At 39.4% G+C, this 15,676-nt stretch overlaps 1 protein-coding gene across 1 annotated transcript in view; it reads right to left on the minus strand.

The window, feature by feature from the left end:
- Atg2 (Autophagy-related 2) overlaps positions 1–15,676 on the minus strand; it is a 412,975-nt gene that overhangs the window by 340,583 nt on the left and 56,716 nt on the right. The window contains exons 4-5 of the mRNA XM_067136531.2: positions 13,015–13,117; positions 8,102–8,321 (exon numbers count right to left, since the gene is read on the minus strand). Coding sequence (XP_066992632.2) covers positions 8,102–8,321; positions 13,015–13,117 — 323 coding nt within the window. The remainder of the gene's footprint in view (positions 1–8,101; positions 8,322–13,014; positions 13,118–15,676) is intronic.

Genomic DNA, 15,676 nt, shown 5'->3' on the forward strand with positions numbered 1-15,676 from the left:
GAATTCTGATAATACGCGAAATGCTGCAGAGCTAAATTCCGGCACCACATTATTTTTACGTATTACATTGGGTATTCAGTACAAGGATAGGTAAGGTCTTCCTGCGTGATTGTACCTAAGATGCAAACTTGTAGGGAAAAAATACTTTTATTCTATGTGTTAGCAAATACATCCAAAGCTAGTCAACTTGCACGTGCAGTTATCTTTTCTATGTTATGCTAGGCTCTCCGTTTTTAGAACTTCGAAGATGCTCCCCAATATTACGCCGTCTGTAAATAAAGCATTTGTATTACACCTCACACCATATCCCTAGTCCTTCCACCAATCTCAGCATCAAAGTCCCTGGATCATTTCTTATCTCGTCTAGTTGGGTTGAGCGTAAGATTGAATCTCAAACTCAAAGTTAAGCCTGGCGTCATATGCATGGGTTAACCTAGCACTCTTAACCATAATCAGGTAAGCAGCTAAGTCTTAAGAAGTTAACGATAGGCCATGTAAGGCGAGCTACTGGTCATCCTCCTAAGTTGTATCCCCCGACCCAGAGTCTGTAGCTCTTGAATACTGTCCTTAAGGCGGTAGAGGTGGGATCCCTCGCTGAGTCCAAGGGAAAAACCAACCCTGGATGGTAAGCAGATTAAGAAAGAAAGAAGAAAATGAGAGAATGCGTCTATAAGGCTCTGTATATGTCTAATTACCTCCTGTGTCCTAGCACAGCTCTCTCCTGAGTTAGCCCATCCCTTTTAGTTACCCTTACGACTAGCAGTATACCATTAATAAAAATCTACCCCTCCACCCTACCTCATAAAACAATTCAGATCTACGAAGAGTAATGTTATCTTGGTAGCAAGAGCTGTAGTGACATCATCGCGAACAAGCTTTGACCTGTAGCTGAAGACTCCGCGTTCTCTCTTAAGTCATGTGTCTCGCATCATAACACATTGTCAACATATTTTAGTACTACACCAGATAGGGGAAAATACAGCTTAGCTCGCAAAGTCATTCTTTTTCTGCTGAGATGAACATGTCTCCACATTTACTGTAGTCAGTACACACCGTACACATATTTCAATCAGGGTGAGGATATTTGAATTGCACTTAAGCTCTTTAGTTTTGAGTTTATGTCAACTCCAGGTTCGAATCCTTAGGAGTGGCATTTACTTTGCTCCTCTAGGGCTAAAGTGCTCCCTACAAGAGTTGGCCAAGGAGGTTGGATAGACGACAGCTTAGCACACATCATAGCTAGACTCAGGTAAAAAAACCTAAGTTCGCCATTGCAGACACAACAAGAGCACAGGTTCCTCGGTGCCCCTGGAGGAGCTTTACTCTGATCAACCCCCCCCCCCCCTCGGAATAAAGTGACCTACAGGAGTTGGCCAAGGGAGGTTATACACTAGAGCTTAGCATACATCATACTTAGACTCAGCTAAAGACCCCTAGTTCGCTAACCCATGCTCTCTCAAGTCAGGTACCCCTTTTAGTAGCCTCTTTCGACAGTATTCCATAAGATAACGACATCCTATTTTCTGAAGGTGTCCGAGGACGTAGCGCGTAGCTAGAGGTGGATTGCGCGTGGCGGCCATCTTGCGCGGTAGCCCTAGAGGTAGATTGCGCGCAGCGGCCATCTTGCGCATTAGCCCCTGGCCCAGAATTCCCTTTTTATCCCTACCATACATCATACTTAGACTCAGCTAAAGACCCCTAGTTCGCTAACCCATGCTCTCTCAAGTCAGGTACCCCTTTTAGTAGCCTCTTTCGACAGTATTCCATAAGATAACGACATCCTATTTTCTGAAGGTGTCTGAGGACATAGCGCGTAGCTAGAGGTGAATTGCGCGTGGCGGCCATCTTGCGCAGTAGCCCTAGAGGTAGATTGCGCGCGGCGCCCATCTTGCGCATTAGCCCCTGGCCCAGAATTCCCTTTTTATCCCTACTACACTGAAATGGTATGTGAAGTTTTTTTTTTTGTTTTGTTTTTTGCCTCATAGACATTTCAGTGCTGAACTCGTACATTATTTACAAGGTGAAGACTGGAAAAAATCCACTGCTACTTGACTTCCGTCTCTGCCTTATAGGTCAGCTACTAGAGGAATTTGCAGTGGAAAGGAAATCAACAAAAGGAGGTCGACCACCTTCAGGAGGAGACTGCTTGAGACTTTCTGGACGTCAGTTCCCTAAACCAGTACCTCCAATGCAATCAAAGCAGAAACCACAACGGCAGTGTTTTGTGTGTCAGCACACAAAGAAGAGACCACCCAAAAGAACAGACACTAGGTGGATGTGTACTGAGTGTGATAGACCCCTGTGTGTACACCCGTGTTTTGAAGAGTAGGCTACCATACCCTAAAAACATTTTGATGGGTGAAACTGTTGTAAAGTCAAGTCAGTGTGTTGTAAAGGATACAAACTTGATATCCTATAGAGAGTAATTATGTTTTTGTCAATTTTATTATCCCTTTCAGTATTTTGAGAAAATAGGTAGAAGGTAGGGACCCTCTTCGGTGGCAGCCCTACCCAGGGAGTGGCGCCCCTGCCTATGTGAGTCCCAGAGCACAATGACCCGGTGTGTAACATCTGGTAACATCAGGGTTACGAGTGAAGACCTCAACGGCATCTACGGCGGAGAAGGTGGACTTCGGTACGGTGGAGATGGCGGAACGGGCAAACCCGTAGCGTCTGTACTCCAGAGGAGCGGCTACGAAAGGCGTCTGGTTCCATGTTAGGGGCGGCCTAATTGTGAACCTGGCAGTAGGTATAAAATGCCTTTGGGTGTGGCAAGCCCATCGTAACAATAGCCTATATGGACAAAGCAGGTATGGTGCCTCGGCGTCCCCTGCTAAAAGCGACGCGCAGCTCTTCAGGTGCTGGGGGAACTGTGAGAAATGGGCAACCAGCACCAAACTTCATCAAGATTGCAACAGCAAATGTCCTGACACTGACAGGAAAGATCGAGGAACTGGTTGACTTTATGAAAGAAAAAGATATAGCCATACTTGGACTGTGAGACCAAGAAGAGGGGCACAGGAGAGATTCCTCTGAAAGAAGGATACAGGCTGTATTACAGTGGAGGACCTGCAGCAAAAAATGGAGTGGCCATCATACTTAGAAAAGATATCCAAGAATATGTGGAATACACAAAATCCGTCAGCGATAGGATGATGGTGATGAGACTCCACTTTGAAAATGGTGTGAAAGATCTATTTCAGGTGTATGCCCCACAAACGAGGTGCATAGATGAACATCTGGAGGACTTTTCAGAGGAAGTGGAGAGACAGATAGAAGATAAGGAAGTGATATTGATGGGAGATCTAAATGCACAAGTGGGAATGGAAAGACACGGAAAGGAAGATGTTGTAGGGCCCTTTGGATATGGAAAGGTAAACCCAGAAGACGAGGTGTTGGTGGATTTTTGCATGAGGAATCAAATGATTGTTGGAAACACCTGGTTTAGGAAGAAGAACAGTCAGAAGATTACAAGGTATGGTTGGGGAGACAGAAGAACAAAGACCATGATTGATTACATAATCATAGAGGAAGAACACCGGAAGAACCTTGAAGATGTTACAGCTATGCCGGAAGAAGCCTTTGGTGAAGATCATAGAGTTGTGGTAGGAAAATTGAAAGTGGGAAAGATTGAAAAACCCCAATTAAGAAGAGAGAAAAGAATTAAAGTATGGAAGTTGAAGGAGAAAAGCATACAAGAAGAATTTCAAAGGGAAATAATACCCTTGGTACCCAGGATGGAGGTGGGGAGTGTTGAAGATGAATGGAAAAGATTTAAGGAAGCACTGGTGGAATGTGCAGAAAACGTATGTGGTAGAACATCAGGAAATGTGAAGGACAAAGAGACACACTGGCGGAATGATAGGGTAAAGATGAAAGTGAAGGAAAAGAAAATGGCATGGAAAGCATGGAAAACATCTAAGACTGAAGAAAGTAGAAGAAAATATGTGGAGGCAAAGAATTTGACCAAGAAAGTAGTGGAGGAAGAGATGATATGCAGGGCAGCAAGAAATTACTGTATGGTATCTTAAGAAACAAAAAGGGAGATCAAGTAAACACCAGCTTTGTGAAGGATGAGGACGGCATAATATTAACAAAGCCAGAAGAAATAAGAAATAGATGGAGAGAGTATTTTTCAGAAGTTGGTGAACGTAAGAACCGATGACAGTCATTCAATGGACGACCAGAAAAGGCAATTAGTCGATGAAGAAATGGATAAAGAAATTACATTGAATGAAATTGAAATGGCAGTAAGAAAGATGAAGAATGGAAAAACTGCTAGAATAGATGAAATTTCAGTGGAGATGATAAAGGCAGCTGGAGCTGTAGGCCTACAGTGGACATATCGAGTCCTCAGGATTGTCTGGGAGAAAAAGGAGGTCCCTGATGATTGGCAAAAAGAAATAATCATCCCAATTTTCAAGAAAGGCGATAAGAAAGTTTTGAAGAACTACAGGGGAATTACTATAATATCCCATGTTTCTAAGATAATGGAGAGGATATTGGAAAGTAGGATAAGGTTGAAGGTTGAGAATCAGATACTGGAAAATCAATCTGGTTTCAGAAGTGGAAGGTCAACAATAGAGCCCATTTTCATTATGAGACAGCTAATGGAAAAGCAATGGGAGTAGGGAATGATATGGTGATGACATTCATTGACATTGAAAAGGCATATGACAGTGTCCCCAGGACTAAAGTTTGGGACAGTCTGGTGCAAAAAGGAATTGGACAGGGATTAATAAAAATGATCATGGCAATGTACAAGGAATGTTATAGTTGCGTGCAAACACAAGTTGGCAGGACAAGTTGGTTCAGGGAAGTGTTCTATCACCAATCCTGTTTACCATAGTAATGGATGACATCATGAGAACAGCAAAAGCAGAATATGGAGGAAGAGAAATGAACATGCTGTTATTTGCAGATGATATTGTGATTTGGGGAGAAGACAACAGGAGGGTTCAAGAACAGTTGGATGTGGTGAATGGGAAAATAGAAGAATGTGGGTTGAAAATAAGTGTACACAAGTGTAAAACCCTTCTTATGACTAGAGGGGAGAAAGAGGGAAAAGGTCAAATTAGACTTGCAGACAAGCCCCTGGAAGTAGTGGAAACATTTAAATACCTGGGGAGTGAATTAATGGAGAATGACCGACTGGATGCTGAAATTAGTAAGAGGATTCAAGCTGGAAGCTGTTTCTATCATGGTGTAAGAAACATGTTATGGGACAAAGATGTGCCAATGGAAGCAAAGAAAACTATGTACAAGTTGTATTACGTACCCATAACTACTTATGGGACAAAAGCTTGGACAATGACAAAGAAGGATGAGAGTCGAATACAGGCAGCCGAAATGAAATTCTTGAGGAGTATGATACAGAAGAGTAGACGAGACAAAATACGGAATGAGAAAATCCGGGAAGAAATTGGAGTGGAAAAAATGAATGATAGAATAGAGAAGATGGTTTGGGCACATAAAGCGAATGAGCGACGAAAGAATGCCAAAAAAGGTGATGGAAATGCAAATCCAAAGAAGGAGAGGCCGTGGACGACCACGATTGAGATGGAAGGATACCATCCAACGCAGCATTATAGAAAGAAACCTGGACTGGGACACAGTGTTGGAGGAGGAGTGGTGGAAAGACCGAAGAAAGTGAAGAGGAACCATATTTGCCCCTACCCGGCTACAGCTGGATAAAGGGAAATGATGATGATGATGATTATCCACGCCACTGAATTCAATTAAACTGAAGGTATCGGTTTTGTACCATAAGTGTAAATGATGTAAGATTATTAAGAGAAAAGTTAGAATCAAAATAATTTAAAATCAACAATTCAAAATTTTCAAGTAAAAACTCACTCCTGGTGTCACCAAAAACTCACCGATCAAAAGGTTAACTGCATAAAGATCAGAAGGTTGGAGTGGGCAGAATGTGTGCTACGTGCTAATAACAGAATGATAAAGAAGATATTTATTGCAGTGCCAGAAGGAATCAGGAAATTTGGCAGACCAAAGTTAAGGTGGGAAGAAGGGGTGAGAGAGGATTGTAAAGATAATTGGAATCAAGAATTTGAGGAGCTCTGCACTTAACAGGAAAGAATGGGGAAAACTTCTTCAGAAGACCAAGGCCCACGAAGGGCTGTCGCACCAGTGATGATGTTGATGATGATGATGATGATGATGATGAATAGATACAGCAGCATAAAATACCAGCTTTTTTAAGGAAGCATTTAATTTTAGTTCTAAATGAGATATACATCAAAATACAAAGTCCATGTAACAATGAAAATTCAAAACTACCAGCAGAGACTGATTCAAGATTCATTTCCAAAGAAATCTGAAGTGTTACCTCCATTATTTATCTTCAGGACTAATTAGCTTGAAGCTGAATAAGTGAGTGGGAAAGCCTAGGGATTCTTTTATAGATTCAAATTGTTTGTACCTATTAGTCTGTTCCACCTGTCTGCAAAAGAAACAAGTTTGTAGTTTTACAAGACTGTTGATATTATGACCATAATCACATAACCTACAGATCACTTGGTTATCACATTCCCTTGTTGAAATAAAAAACCACTGAATTAAAAAGAGCTTTTTTATAATGCATTGTTCAAGTAATTTCACAGCAGTAAACAAACAGGAGTAATTCAACAAAAATTTCACAAGGTGACTGAGGTGGTGTTTGGATGCCACGAGAAGGTGTGCTAGACGAGTGGAATCATCACTGGCTTCTAACCAAGGCAGCCATGGTTCAAGTCTCTACCGATGCAAGTTGGATTTTTGAAATACAGTATAAATGTCATGTCCTTGTAGTTCATAATCCACATACAACTGGATGTCCCATGGCAGTAATCAAAATATCAACTAAAACCAGAAGTTTGCTTGCTTTCAAATGCACAACTCATACATATTCTCATGGCAGAATAATTTGTACGACACAATAAAGGAGGGTAAACTCATAAACACAGTCAATGTAGGTACACATTTAATTAAACAGCCATTCACCTGCATGAAGTTTTCACCAACTACAGTCACAGTTTGTGTTTAAGAGGTAGTCAAAGATAGACTAGTTTACCCAGTGTGTGGACACATCTCTAACACAAATATTTATCATAAAAAACCCTGAAAATTCTAAAGGATCCAATATCACGAATAAGGATGAACAATACCAAGGGAGTTAGCTGTGCGGTTAGGGGCGCGCAACTGTGAGCTTGCATTCGGGAGAACCACTGTCGGCTTCCTGAAGGCAGTTTTCCGTGGTTTCCCATTTTTACACCAAGCAAATGCTAAGGCTGTACTTTAATTGAGAGCATGGCTGCTTCCTTTTCACTCCTAGTCCTTTTCTATCCCATCATCGCCATAAGACCTGCCTGTGTAGGTGCAATGTAAAGCAGATTGTAAATAAAAATACATCATTTTTAATTTTAACATATTTTAGTATTGACCAGGTGGACAAATAAATAATAAGAATTGTATGATAATGACAACTATGAAGATAAGATAGGGAGAGGGTGCAGAGCCTACTCTCTCTTTTTTTTTTTTTTTGCTAGTGGTTTTACGTCGCACCAACACAGATAGGTCTTATGGCGACGATAAAGAGCCTACTCTTGGGACAAAACAGCGATGGCCCTGCTCAAGGCTTAACTTCCCCACCTACAGGATAATCGCCATGAACAGCATCATATGCCTTCACTCCATATGTTGTCCATCTGCAAGGCTAAATGGTTAGGATGTTGGCATTTAGTTCAAGGTGTCCGGCGTTCGATTCCTGGCAGGTTGGAGATTTTAATTTTCTCCGGAGGCCATGTGCCATTATTACACTGCAAACGAACAATGCGGTATGGAGAGATTTGGAATTGAACCCATGCTTTTGCGCGCAATTAGACAATCTAGTGCTTAGGAATTTTATACCACCACCTCTCCTAACTTGCTGGCCAACAACATGATAGTGCAAATATTTTATCCCCATCAGACTTGAGCTGGCTAACCATGGTCAGATCACAACCACTTGATGCCTTAACGATAAAGCCCACAAGATGTGCTTTTCTGGTAAAGGATTTACTTTTCTTAAATACAGAAACAATAAAAAATTTATATATGAACTCACCTTAGACTCAGGTGTAGAGCTGCTAGACATAGACATGACTGAGCGTGAAAATGTCCGAGCTTGAGAAGGAAACTCATCCGTGTAAAGTGTTACACCTTCCAAATGAAACTTCTTGGTAGTGAAGGCTGCAACTTGGTACACCTTGTTTGCTTGCTGGAGAAGTATATCACCATCAGGGGGCACAGGAGGGTCTGTGCCAGCTTCATCAAAGTAATCCATACTGTAAAAATCCTTTTTAATTATGTTTACAGCTATACAAGTTTCATATCATAACTTACATGTATAAACTACCTGGAAGAGAAAACACATGGTAACAGTATTACACCTGAAAAAGAAATATAATCAGATTCAATCATATCACACTCAAATATTTAGAAATAAATATTTATTTCTGTTTAAATGCTTATGAACTTGAAATTTATCTTAATAATGTCCTCCTTTGTCTCTACTCCAGCATATACTGCGAGGTGTTCAAAAAAACTGTTGTTCTGTCATTGGCGTGGATCCAAAATGGCTGCAGGCCGTTCACCTTCTGCCTCAACACGCTCCCCCTTTGGCTAGGTCAATGACTCACTGTATTTTACTTTTAGGTATTTTTATTTTTTTAGCACTCCCCCTTAGTATTACCATTGTTCTTTTTATTATTATTATTATTATTATTCTTTCTTAGTTATGCCCAACTAAGGAGCGCGATTGAACTTATTTAGCTGATTGTATTACAGAACTATTTAAAGTAGTTCCGCCTTGTCAATACACTTATTAATGAAAGAAAACTACTTATTTAACCATACATGGGGAAGTCAATAATTCCATTCATCAGTGGTCAGCTGATGTCGCTGCCTTTTTCTTCTTCCCTCCGAAAACCGAAAAAGTAGTTAGTGGGACGTAAAACACCAATAACATTATTATTTTTCTTCTTCCAAAATCTCTTCATCTTCTCGCTGTGGCTTTTCCTGCAATCTTCTGACCAAGTTTTGTTGGTGGTAGTGCTTGGATGATGTTTAAAGCGGTGACTGTTGACTAATTTTCTGAACTTAGATCTGTCTAACACAATGTCATCTGTGATGTCTATTTCCTGAAAATCTTTTCCAACTGTGAGCAGCCAACTGTTTTTTACTTTCATTGATAGGGCAAGGTTCAGAATTCTTTTCGTCAATCTCTGATTACTCATTCTGAGAATATGTCCATAAAATTTAAAACGTCTTTTCCTAAATGTGTCTGAGATTTTCTCCGAGTGTTAGTACAGGTCATGAGATTTCTGTATCATCCAAATTCCCCCTGTACAGACTAGTCCAAAAATTTTCCTTAAGATTTTTTTCTTCTTGCCTTTCTAGATCTTCAATGAATGATCTACACCCAATGATCAGTGTTTCAGATGCGTATAGTGCTTTAGGCTTCATTACAGTCTTATACTGTCTTAATTTTGCATTTTGGGATATAGATCTTTTTATTATATCTGCTCCAAGTGAGTCCAAGTGAGTCTGTATGCTCTTTGTAGTTTAGAGACTCTTTCTGTGTTTGCTTCATGATTCAGTCCTGAAGGTTGGATGACTTCTCCCAGGTATCTGAATTTAGACACATTATTATTATTATTATTATTATTATTATTCATTCATTCATTCATTCATTCATCTTCGCTAATCGGCCAACTAGGGACCACGATAAGCCTCACTTTACGTTCTGGCATTTGTTCATTTTTCGCTTGATCCACATCGTCTTCATTAGCTCACTGTGTTTAGAACGACGTTCTTCTGTCCATTTAGCACCAGTTGCCCGTTTTTCATCCCGGAAAGTCCCAAAAGTCTTGATGGCTGCTCAGAAAAGATTTCGATCTAGTGCATCTTCTGCTTGTAGACCCAGTTCTTTAAGATCTTTCCTGACATTAGCGTACCATGGCATTGCCGTTTTGGTTTTGAGTCAAATATACTGAAGATACGTTTCGTCCATCGAGAGTCGATCATCCGTCGTATATGACCGTAGAAGCAAACTCTGCCTTTACGCATTGTGTCCTTGATCTTCTCAATCTTAGAGTATACTTCTTGCATTATTATTATTATTATTGTCCTTGTTTTACCATACTTTTTGTAAACTACACAATGATTCTTAATGAGCACCTAATGGGCTGCCTATTATACTGGTAATTTTCATTATTTCATTTTCGCTTACTACAACTCTTTATGAACAGTACATTTTATCCATCTAGAACAAACTACCATTTTCATCATTATTATTGTTATCATAATTGGAATTGCTTATGAAAACTATTTGGGGATAGTCTAACAAGCTCTTTAAGAGGTAGGTTACTTTTCTTTCAATTTTCTGTTATGTAATTTACGTTTACGTGACTGGCTTTCATGGCACTATATTCGTAGTTTATTATTATTTTAAATAATAAAAATGAAATGTTCGCTACAGAAACTTCAGGAGTGATGATCAACAAGTAAGCCACAGTATGGAATTCATCTGCAAAAACTTTCGAGAAGTTTCAAACTAACTAATTTCATTAAAAAACTATTTAAAATACGATGCTGGAAAGATCCACCTTTAAACTTTATGTTAATCAATATTATTTATTCACTAAAAGCATCGTACATGTCTCAAGAAAGACAAACATTCTGTTCCTCAGCGATAATATAAGCTTTCTTCATCTTTCTAAGTGTTTCATAATGTTTTAACTGAATAAGACATCCCTGCACTCAATTTTCAAAGGTTGAAGTCACACCATCCACTTTAGCGTAAAACTGTTGACATGGCTCGCAACAACATTAACACTGTGAAAGTTTGGAAAGACCACTGGGAATCTTCAACAGACTTATCCCTTCATAAAAAGTTTTCTGGTGCACAAATTGCTAGTGGATTTCATCTACTGTGAAGGCAGTGGGTCACTCGTAACAGAGTTTGGACAGGCCATGGAAGATGCAGGGAAAGTGGAACTGATTAACATCACCAGAATGCGACTGTGGTGCGCCACAGCAAACCATCAATCGCATCGTCGGCAGCTGAAAGCTACGTGCCTACTCTGGTAGCTGGGCTAATTTCTTGATTCCATGAGAGGTATCAGAGTTATTGTATAATATTCAATTGTATACATATGTTCATTTTATGCCATACGCTACATGTTTGATTGTTTGTCCAACCCTTGCCCTGTTTCTTTTCAGGGTCGGGTATGAGGTGAGGTGAGTTTAATCTGTCGTGCCGGGTTTTCATGACCGCATGTCCGTCCTGACATCAAACTCATCAGAGGAGTTAATGAGATGAAATGAATGACGCGATATATAGGGTGAAACCCGGTGCTGGCACGTAGCCTACTCCTGTCGAAATGCATCAAGGATTCTGCTCGAGGCTTAACGTCTCCATCGGACGGACGAAATCACCATCAACAGCATCATATGCCCTCACTCCATATGAGCACTGCGGAGAGGTCTGGAATTTAATCCAAGCTTTTGGAAAGCAATCTAGTGATTAGAAATTGTATACCACCACCTCCCCTACCCTACCGGTCAACATTCTGATTACATGTAACTAATCTCATTATTAGACCCGTATTGAACTATGCTATGATATACAAATTAATTTGTATTGAAAAGGTGGATCAAAATAACCAACAAATTGTTAGTATATCACAACATTCTGATGGCGAAATTTTTTCGACCAAGGCTGGATATGCCATACGCTACAATAATAATAATAATAATAATAATAATAATAATAATAATAATAATAATAATAATAATAATAATAATGTTGTCACTATAACAACAACAACAACAACAACAACAATAATAATAATAATAATAATAATAATAATAATAATAATAATAATAATAATAATAATAATACAGGAGTAAATAGCACCTATTAGGGTCAAATTTATCAGCAACTAACTGATCATCGTTTCATACAGATTTTAATACCCTGTTTGTACCTTTTCCAGCTTTTACAAAAACGACAATCTGCTATAGCGGCTGAATTTTTTGGCTGTTATGAATTCTTGCTGTAACGGGCTTCTGCTGTAATAATATTTATCTAACAAAGCTATATATACTGTACAGTAATTAAAAAACAATCTTTATTCTAAATTTCTCCTCCTAAAATTCCGGTGCAGGGATTATTTGTATATACGCGGCAATTCTTGACATTCATCGAATTGCATCCCATACTTATAATTTAGGTTTGAAATCCAACTTGAAGTGTCAGAAAATTGTGTTGTAAAAAAATTTAAAATAACTTAATCAATAAATCATTTTATTTTAAATGCAAACCACTCCTCTTAACCATACTATTTTCAATTGTAATTATTATGCCAGATCTTTCATCAAATCTTTTATGTTTTGTTAAAAAATATATGTTTATCTTACCTTGTTATTCAACCGAGTTCAGATAGTTGTTTGAATGATTTGGTATTCCTTACTATTTGGAAATCTTGTCCTCTACCCTATGTTCTCCACAGTGTTTTCAAATCATGTAACTAATTTTCTAGCTGGACGGTGAGTAAAGGTAAGTATTTTACTTGTACAGAATTTTATTTTCCTTGATTTTACATTTGTCTGGTCTAAAACTACAACCTGACTTTGTGTTATTATTCCAGTCTTCTCATTAATTTCTTGTTGCCTGATTGCAACCCGAACATAACGGAACTGACTGAAATCTGATTGTTGTGAAAACAACAAATTATGATATGTGTAATACATAGGGTTAGTCTGAACACATTGGCATTAAAAACAAAACAACAAGATTTTCTTTTTACATACCAGTACCAGGTCCTGCCTAGCACTATAGATTTTTTTAAGAACCTTTCCTTAGTTATGAGTCCAGTAATTCCTATCCTATACATTCCACTATGTAATGTATCAGAATACCAGAAATGGTATCTGTATGAGCAGAAAATGATACCCAATATCTTCCATACTTACTTTTTTATTCTCAGTTCAACAGCAACTCCAGAGCTACTCTCCTTTGGTACATGTTCTAGCCTGATCGTTGTATCAACGAATTTTACTTTGACTCGGCTCAAAACTGGAAAAAGAAAAACAAAATGATAACAATATTTTTTTCTCGATAAAATATACAAATAATTGTTCATGTGATGTGAACTGTAAAGTAGATAAAAGCAGAGAAAACTATCACCAGACAAAGGTAGAGTATAAGAAATAAATCAAACTATGTATTAAAAAAAAAAAAAAAAAAAGAGGTAGGTGGGCAGTGAAACTCGCACTGAATGTTTGCCTGGGGATCAAACAAATTGTACAATAGACTGAGAAAAATATCAAGCAAGGGTTAGAAAGATATTTCACTAGTGCTCCTGAGTAAATGAATATTACTTATTAAATGTGGGAAAAACAGAAGTCAGAGGGCACAAAATAGAGAAGTCACCCTCAATTTGAGGATCTTCAGTTGAAAATGGGTGATTCAGTATAAAATCTTTAATAACCAATTATTATTATTATTATTACTATTATTATTAGTTTGATGAGCCACGTTCTGAAAGTATTCCTAAAAATCTTGCATGCGAGAATTTATCATAAATGTGAGGAGAATATCGGAACCTCGCAGTTTGGCTTCAGACATGGTTTTGGTACTAGAGAGGCATTATTTAGTCAGCAGGTATTAGTCCAACAGTACCGAGATGTCAATGTCGATGTTTTTGCTTGTTTCATCGATTATGAAAAGGCTTTCGATACAGTCCGCCATGATGAACTTATGAACATTCTTCGGGAATTAGGACTTGATGGACGGGACATTTGTATCATTGGTAATCTCTACTGGAAACAGTGTGCTGGCATAAGAGTTGATGGTCGTATCTCGGAAGAAGTCTCAATTATGAAAGGAGTTCGCCAAGGCTGTATTCTTTCCCCCATGCTTTTCAACATCTATTCAGAAAAGATTTTTCGAGATGCTCTTTACGGAAAGACTCAAGGAATTGTGGTTAATGGTTTCATCATAAATAACATCAGGTACGCCGATGACACTGTGCTACTTGCAACAAATCTCCAGGATCCACAGGAAATACTTAATGCTGTCACTGAAGCCAGCAGCGCAATAGGCTTGAAGCTTAATGTAAAGAAGACCAAGTGGATGGTTATAAGTAGGAAAGAAGATGGCATTCGAGGTAATCTCACAACAGCGAAGGAACAGATCGCGAAAGTGGCAACATTTAAATACCTGGGATGTCACATCAATGATGACTGGGACCTTACTCACGAGATCCGATGCAGAATTGAGTAGGCCAGAACTTCTTTTCAGAGACTACTACACAACTACTCCGGTGCTACGATTTCAGCATTCTGTTATACGGCGTTGAGGCATGGACACTAACTGAGACCATGTGCAAGAGATTGCAAGCATTTGAAATGTGGACGTACCGAAGGATGCTGAAGATACCTTGGACAGCTAAAATGACCAATATAGACGTTTTGCACCGTATGAACAAAGAACCAGAAATTCTCACTACCATCAAGAGAAGGAAACTAGAATACTTTGGTCAAATGATGCGGAACTCCAAATACCACCTTCTGCAAGTAATACTCCAAGGGAAAATTAATGGAAAACGTGGTCCGGGGAGAAGTAGAACATCATGGCTCGGCAACTTGAGCCAGTGGTTTGGGGTGACGAAGCATACTCTGTTCAGAACAGCTATGAACAAACAACAGATCATGCTATTGATCGCCAACGTTCTGCGAGGACATGGCACATGAAGAAGAATTATTATTATTATTTTTATTATTATGATTCATGCTGTGGGTTACTGTAGTCACGTCCTAGTTCGTGAACCATGGGCAACGGCTGAGTGGCCTAGTAGGTGGTCCTGAGAGTCGGGATACCAGTTACTATGGAATGGGAGTGGGCATCTCGGACATATTCTGAGTCATGGCCCTCCTTGTGCTCAGGCGGCTAGGACTATATAATTCACCAGTGGTCCATAACCCATTAGAGGAGAGATCCTCACTTGGACTATGTGCAAGTAGGGTAGCATCCGGCTTCATGAATTTACCGAGCTCAGAACATTTTAAGCAGGCCTCGGACCTATGGGAGTAATGGAGTCCCACTCCCATTTGACAGGCGAGGGACTCCTTGGAAACAACTTGGCGAACGAAATGGAATTCGATGGGGAGCTATCAATATTAATGGGGCTTATGGAAGAAAGAAAGTAGAACTGGCTGAGTCAGCAAAGAGGATGGATCTGGATGTCCTAGAAATAAGTGATATTCAGGTAAGGGGAGATAACGAGGAAGAGATAGGAGATTATAAAGTGTACTTAACGGGTGTTAGAAAGGGAAGGGCAGAGCCTGGGGTAGGGCTCTTTATCAAGAATACCATTGGACGCAACATAGTTTCTGTTAGGCACGTAAATGAGCTAATGGTGTGGGTAGATTTGTCAGTTGGAGGAATTAGGACTAGAATTGTCTCCGTGTACTCACCATGTGAGGTTGCAGATGAGGATCAAGTTGACAAGTTTTATAAAGCATTGAGTGACATTGTGGTCAGGGTCAACAGCAAGGGTAGAATAGTGCTAATGGGCGATTTCAATGCGAGAGTTGGGAATAGAACTGAAGGGTACAAAAGGGTGATTGGTGA

This window comes from Anabrus simplex, chromosome 1 (genome assembly GCF_040414725.1).
Source record: "Anabrus simplex isolate iqAnaSimp1 chromosome 1, ASM4041472v1, whole genome shotgun sequence".
Taxonomy (NCBI): domain Eukaryota; kingdom Metazoa; phylum Arthropoda; class Insecta; order Orthoptera; family Tettigoniidae; genus Anabrus; species Anabrus simplex.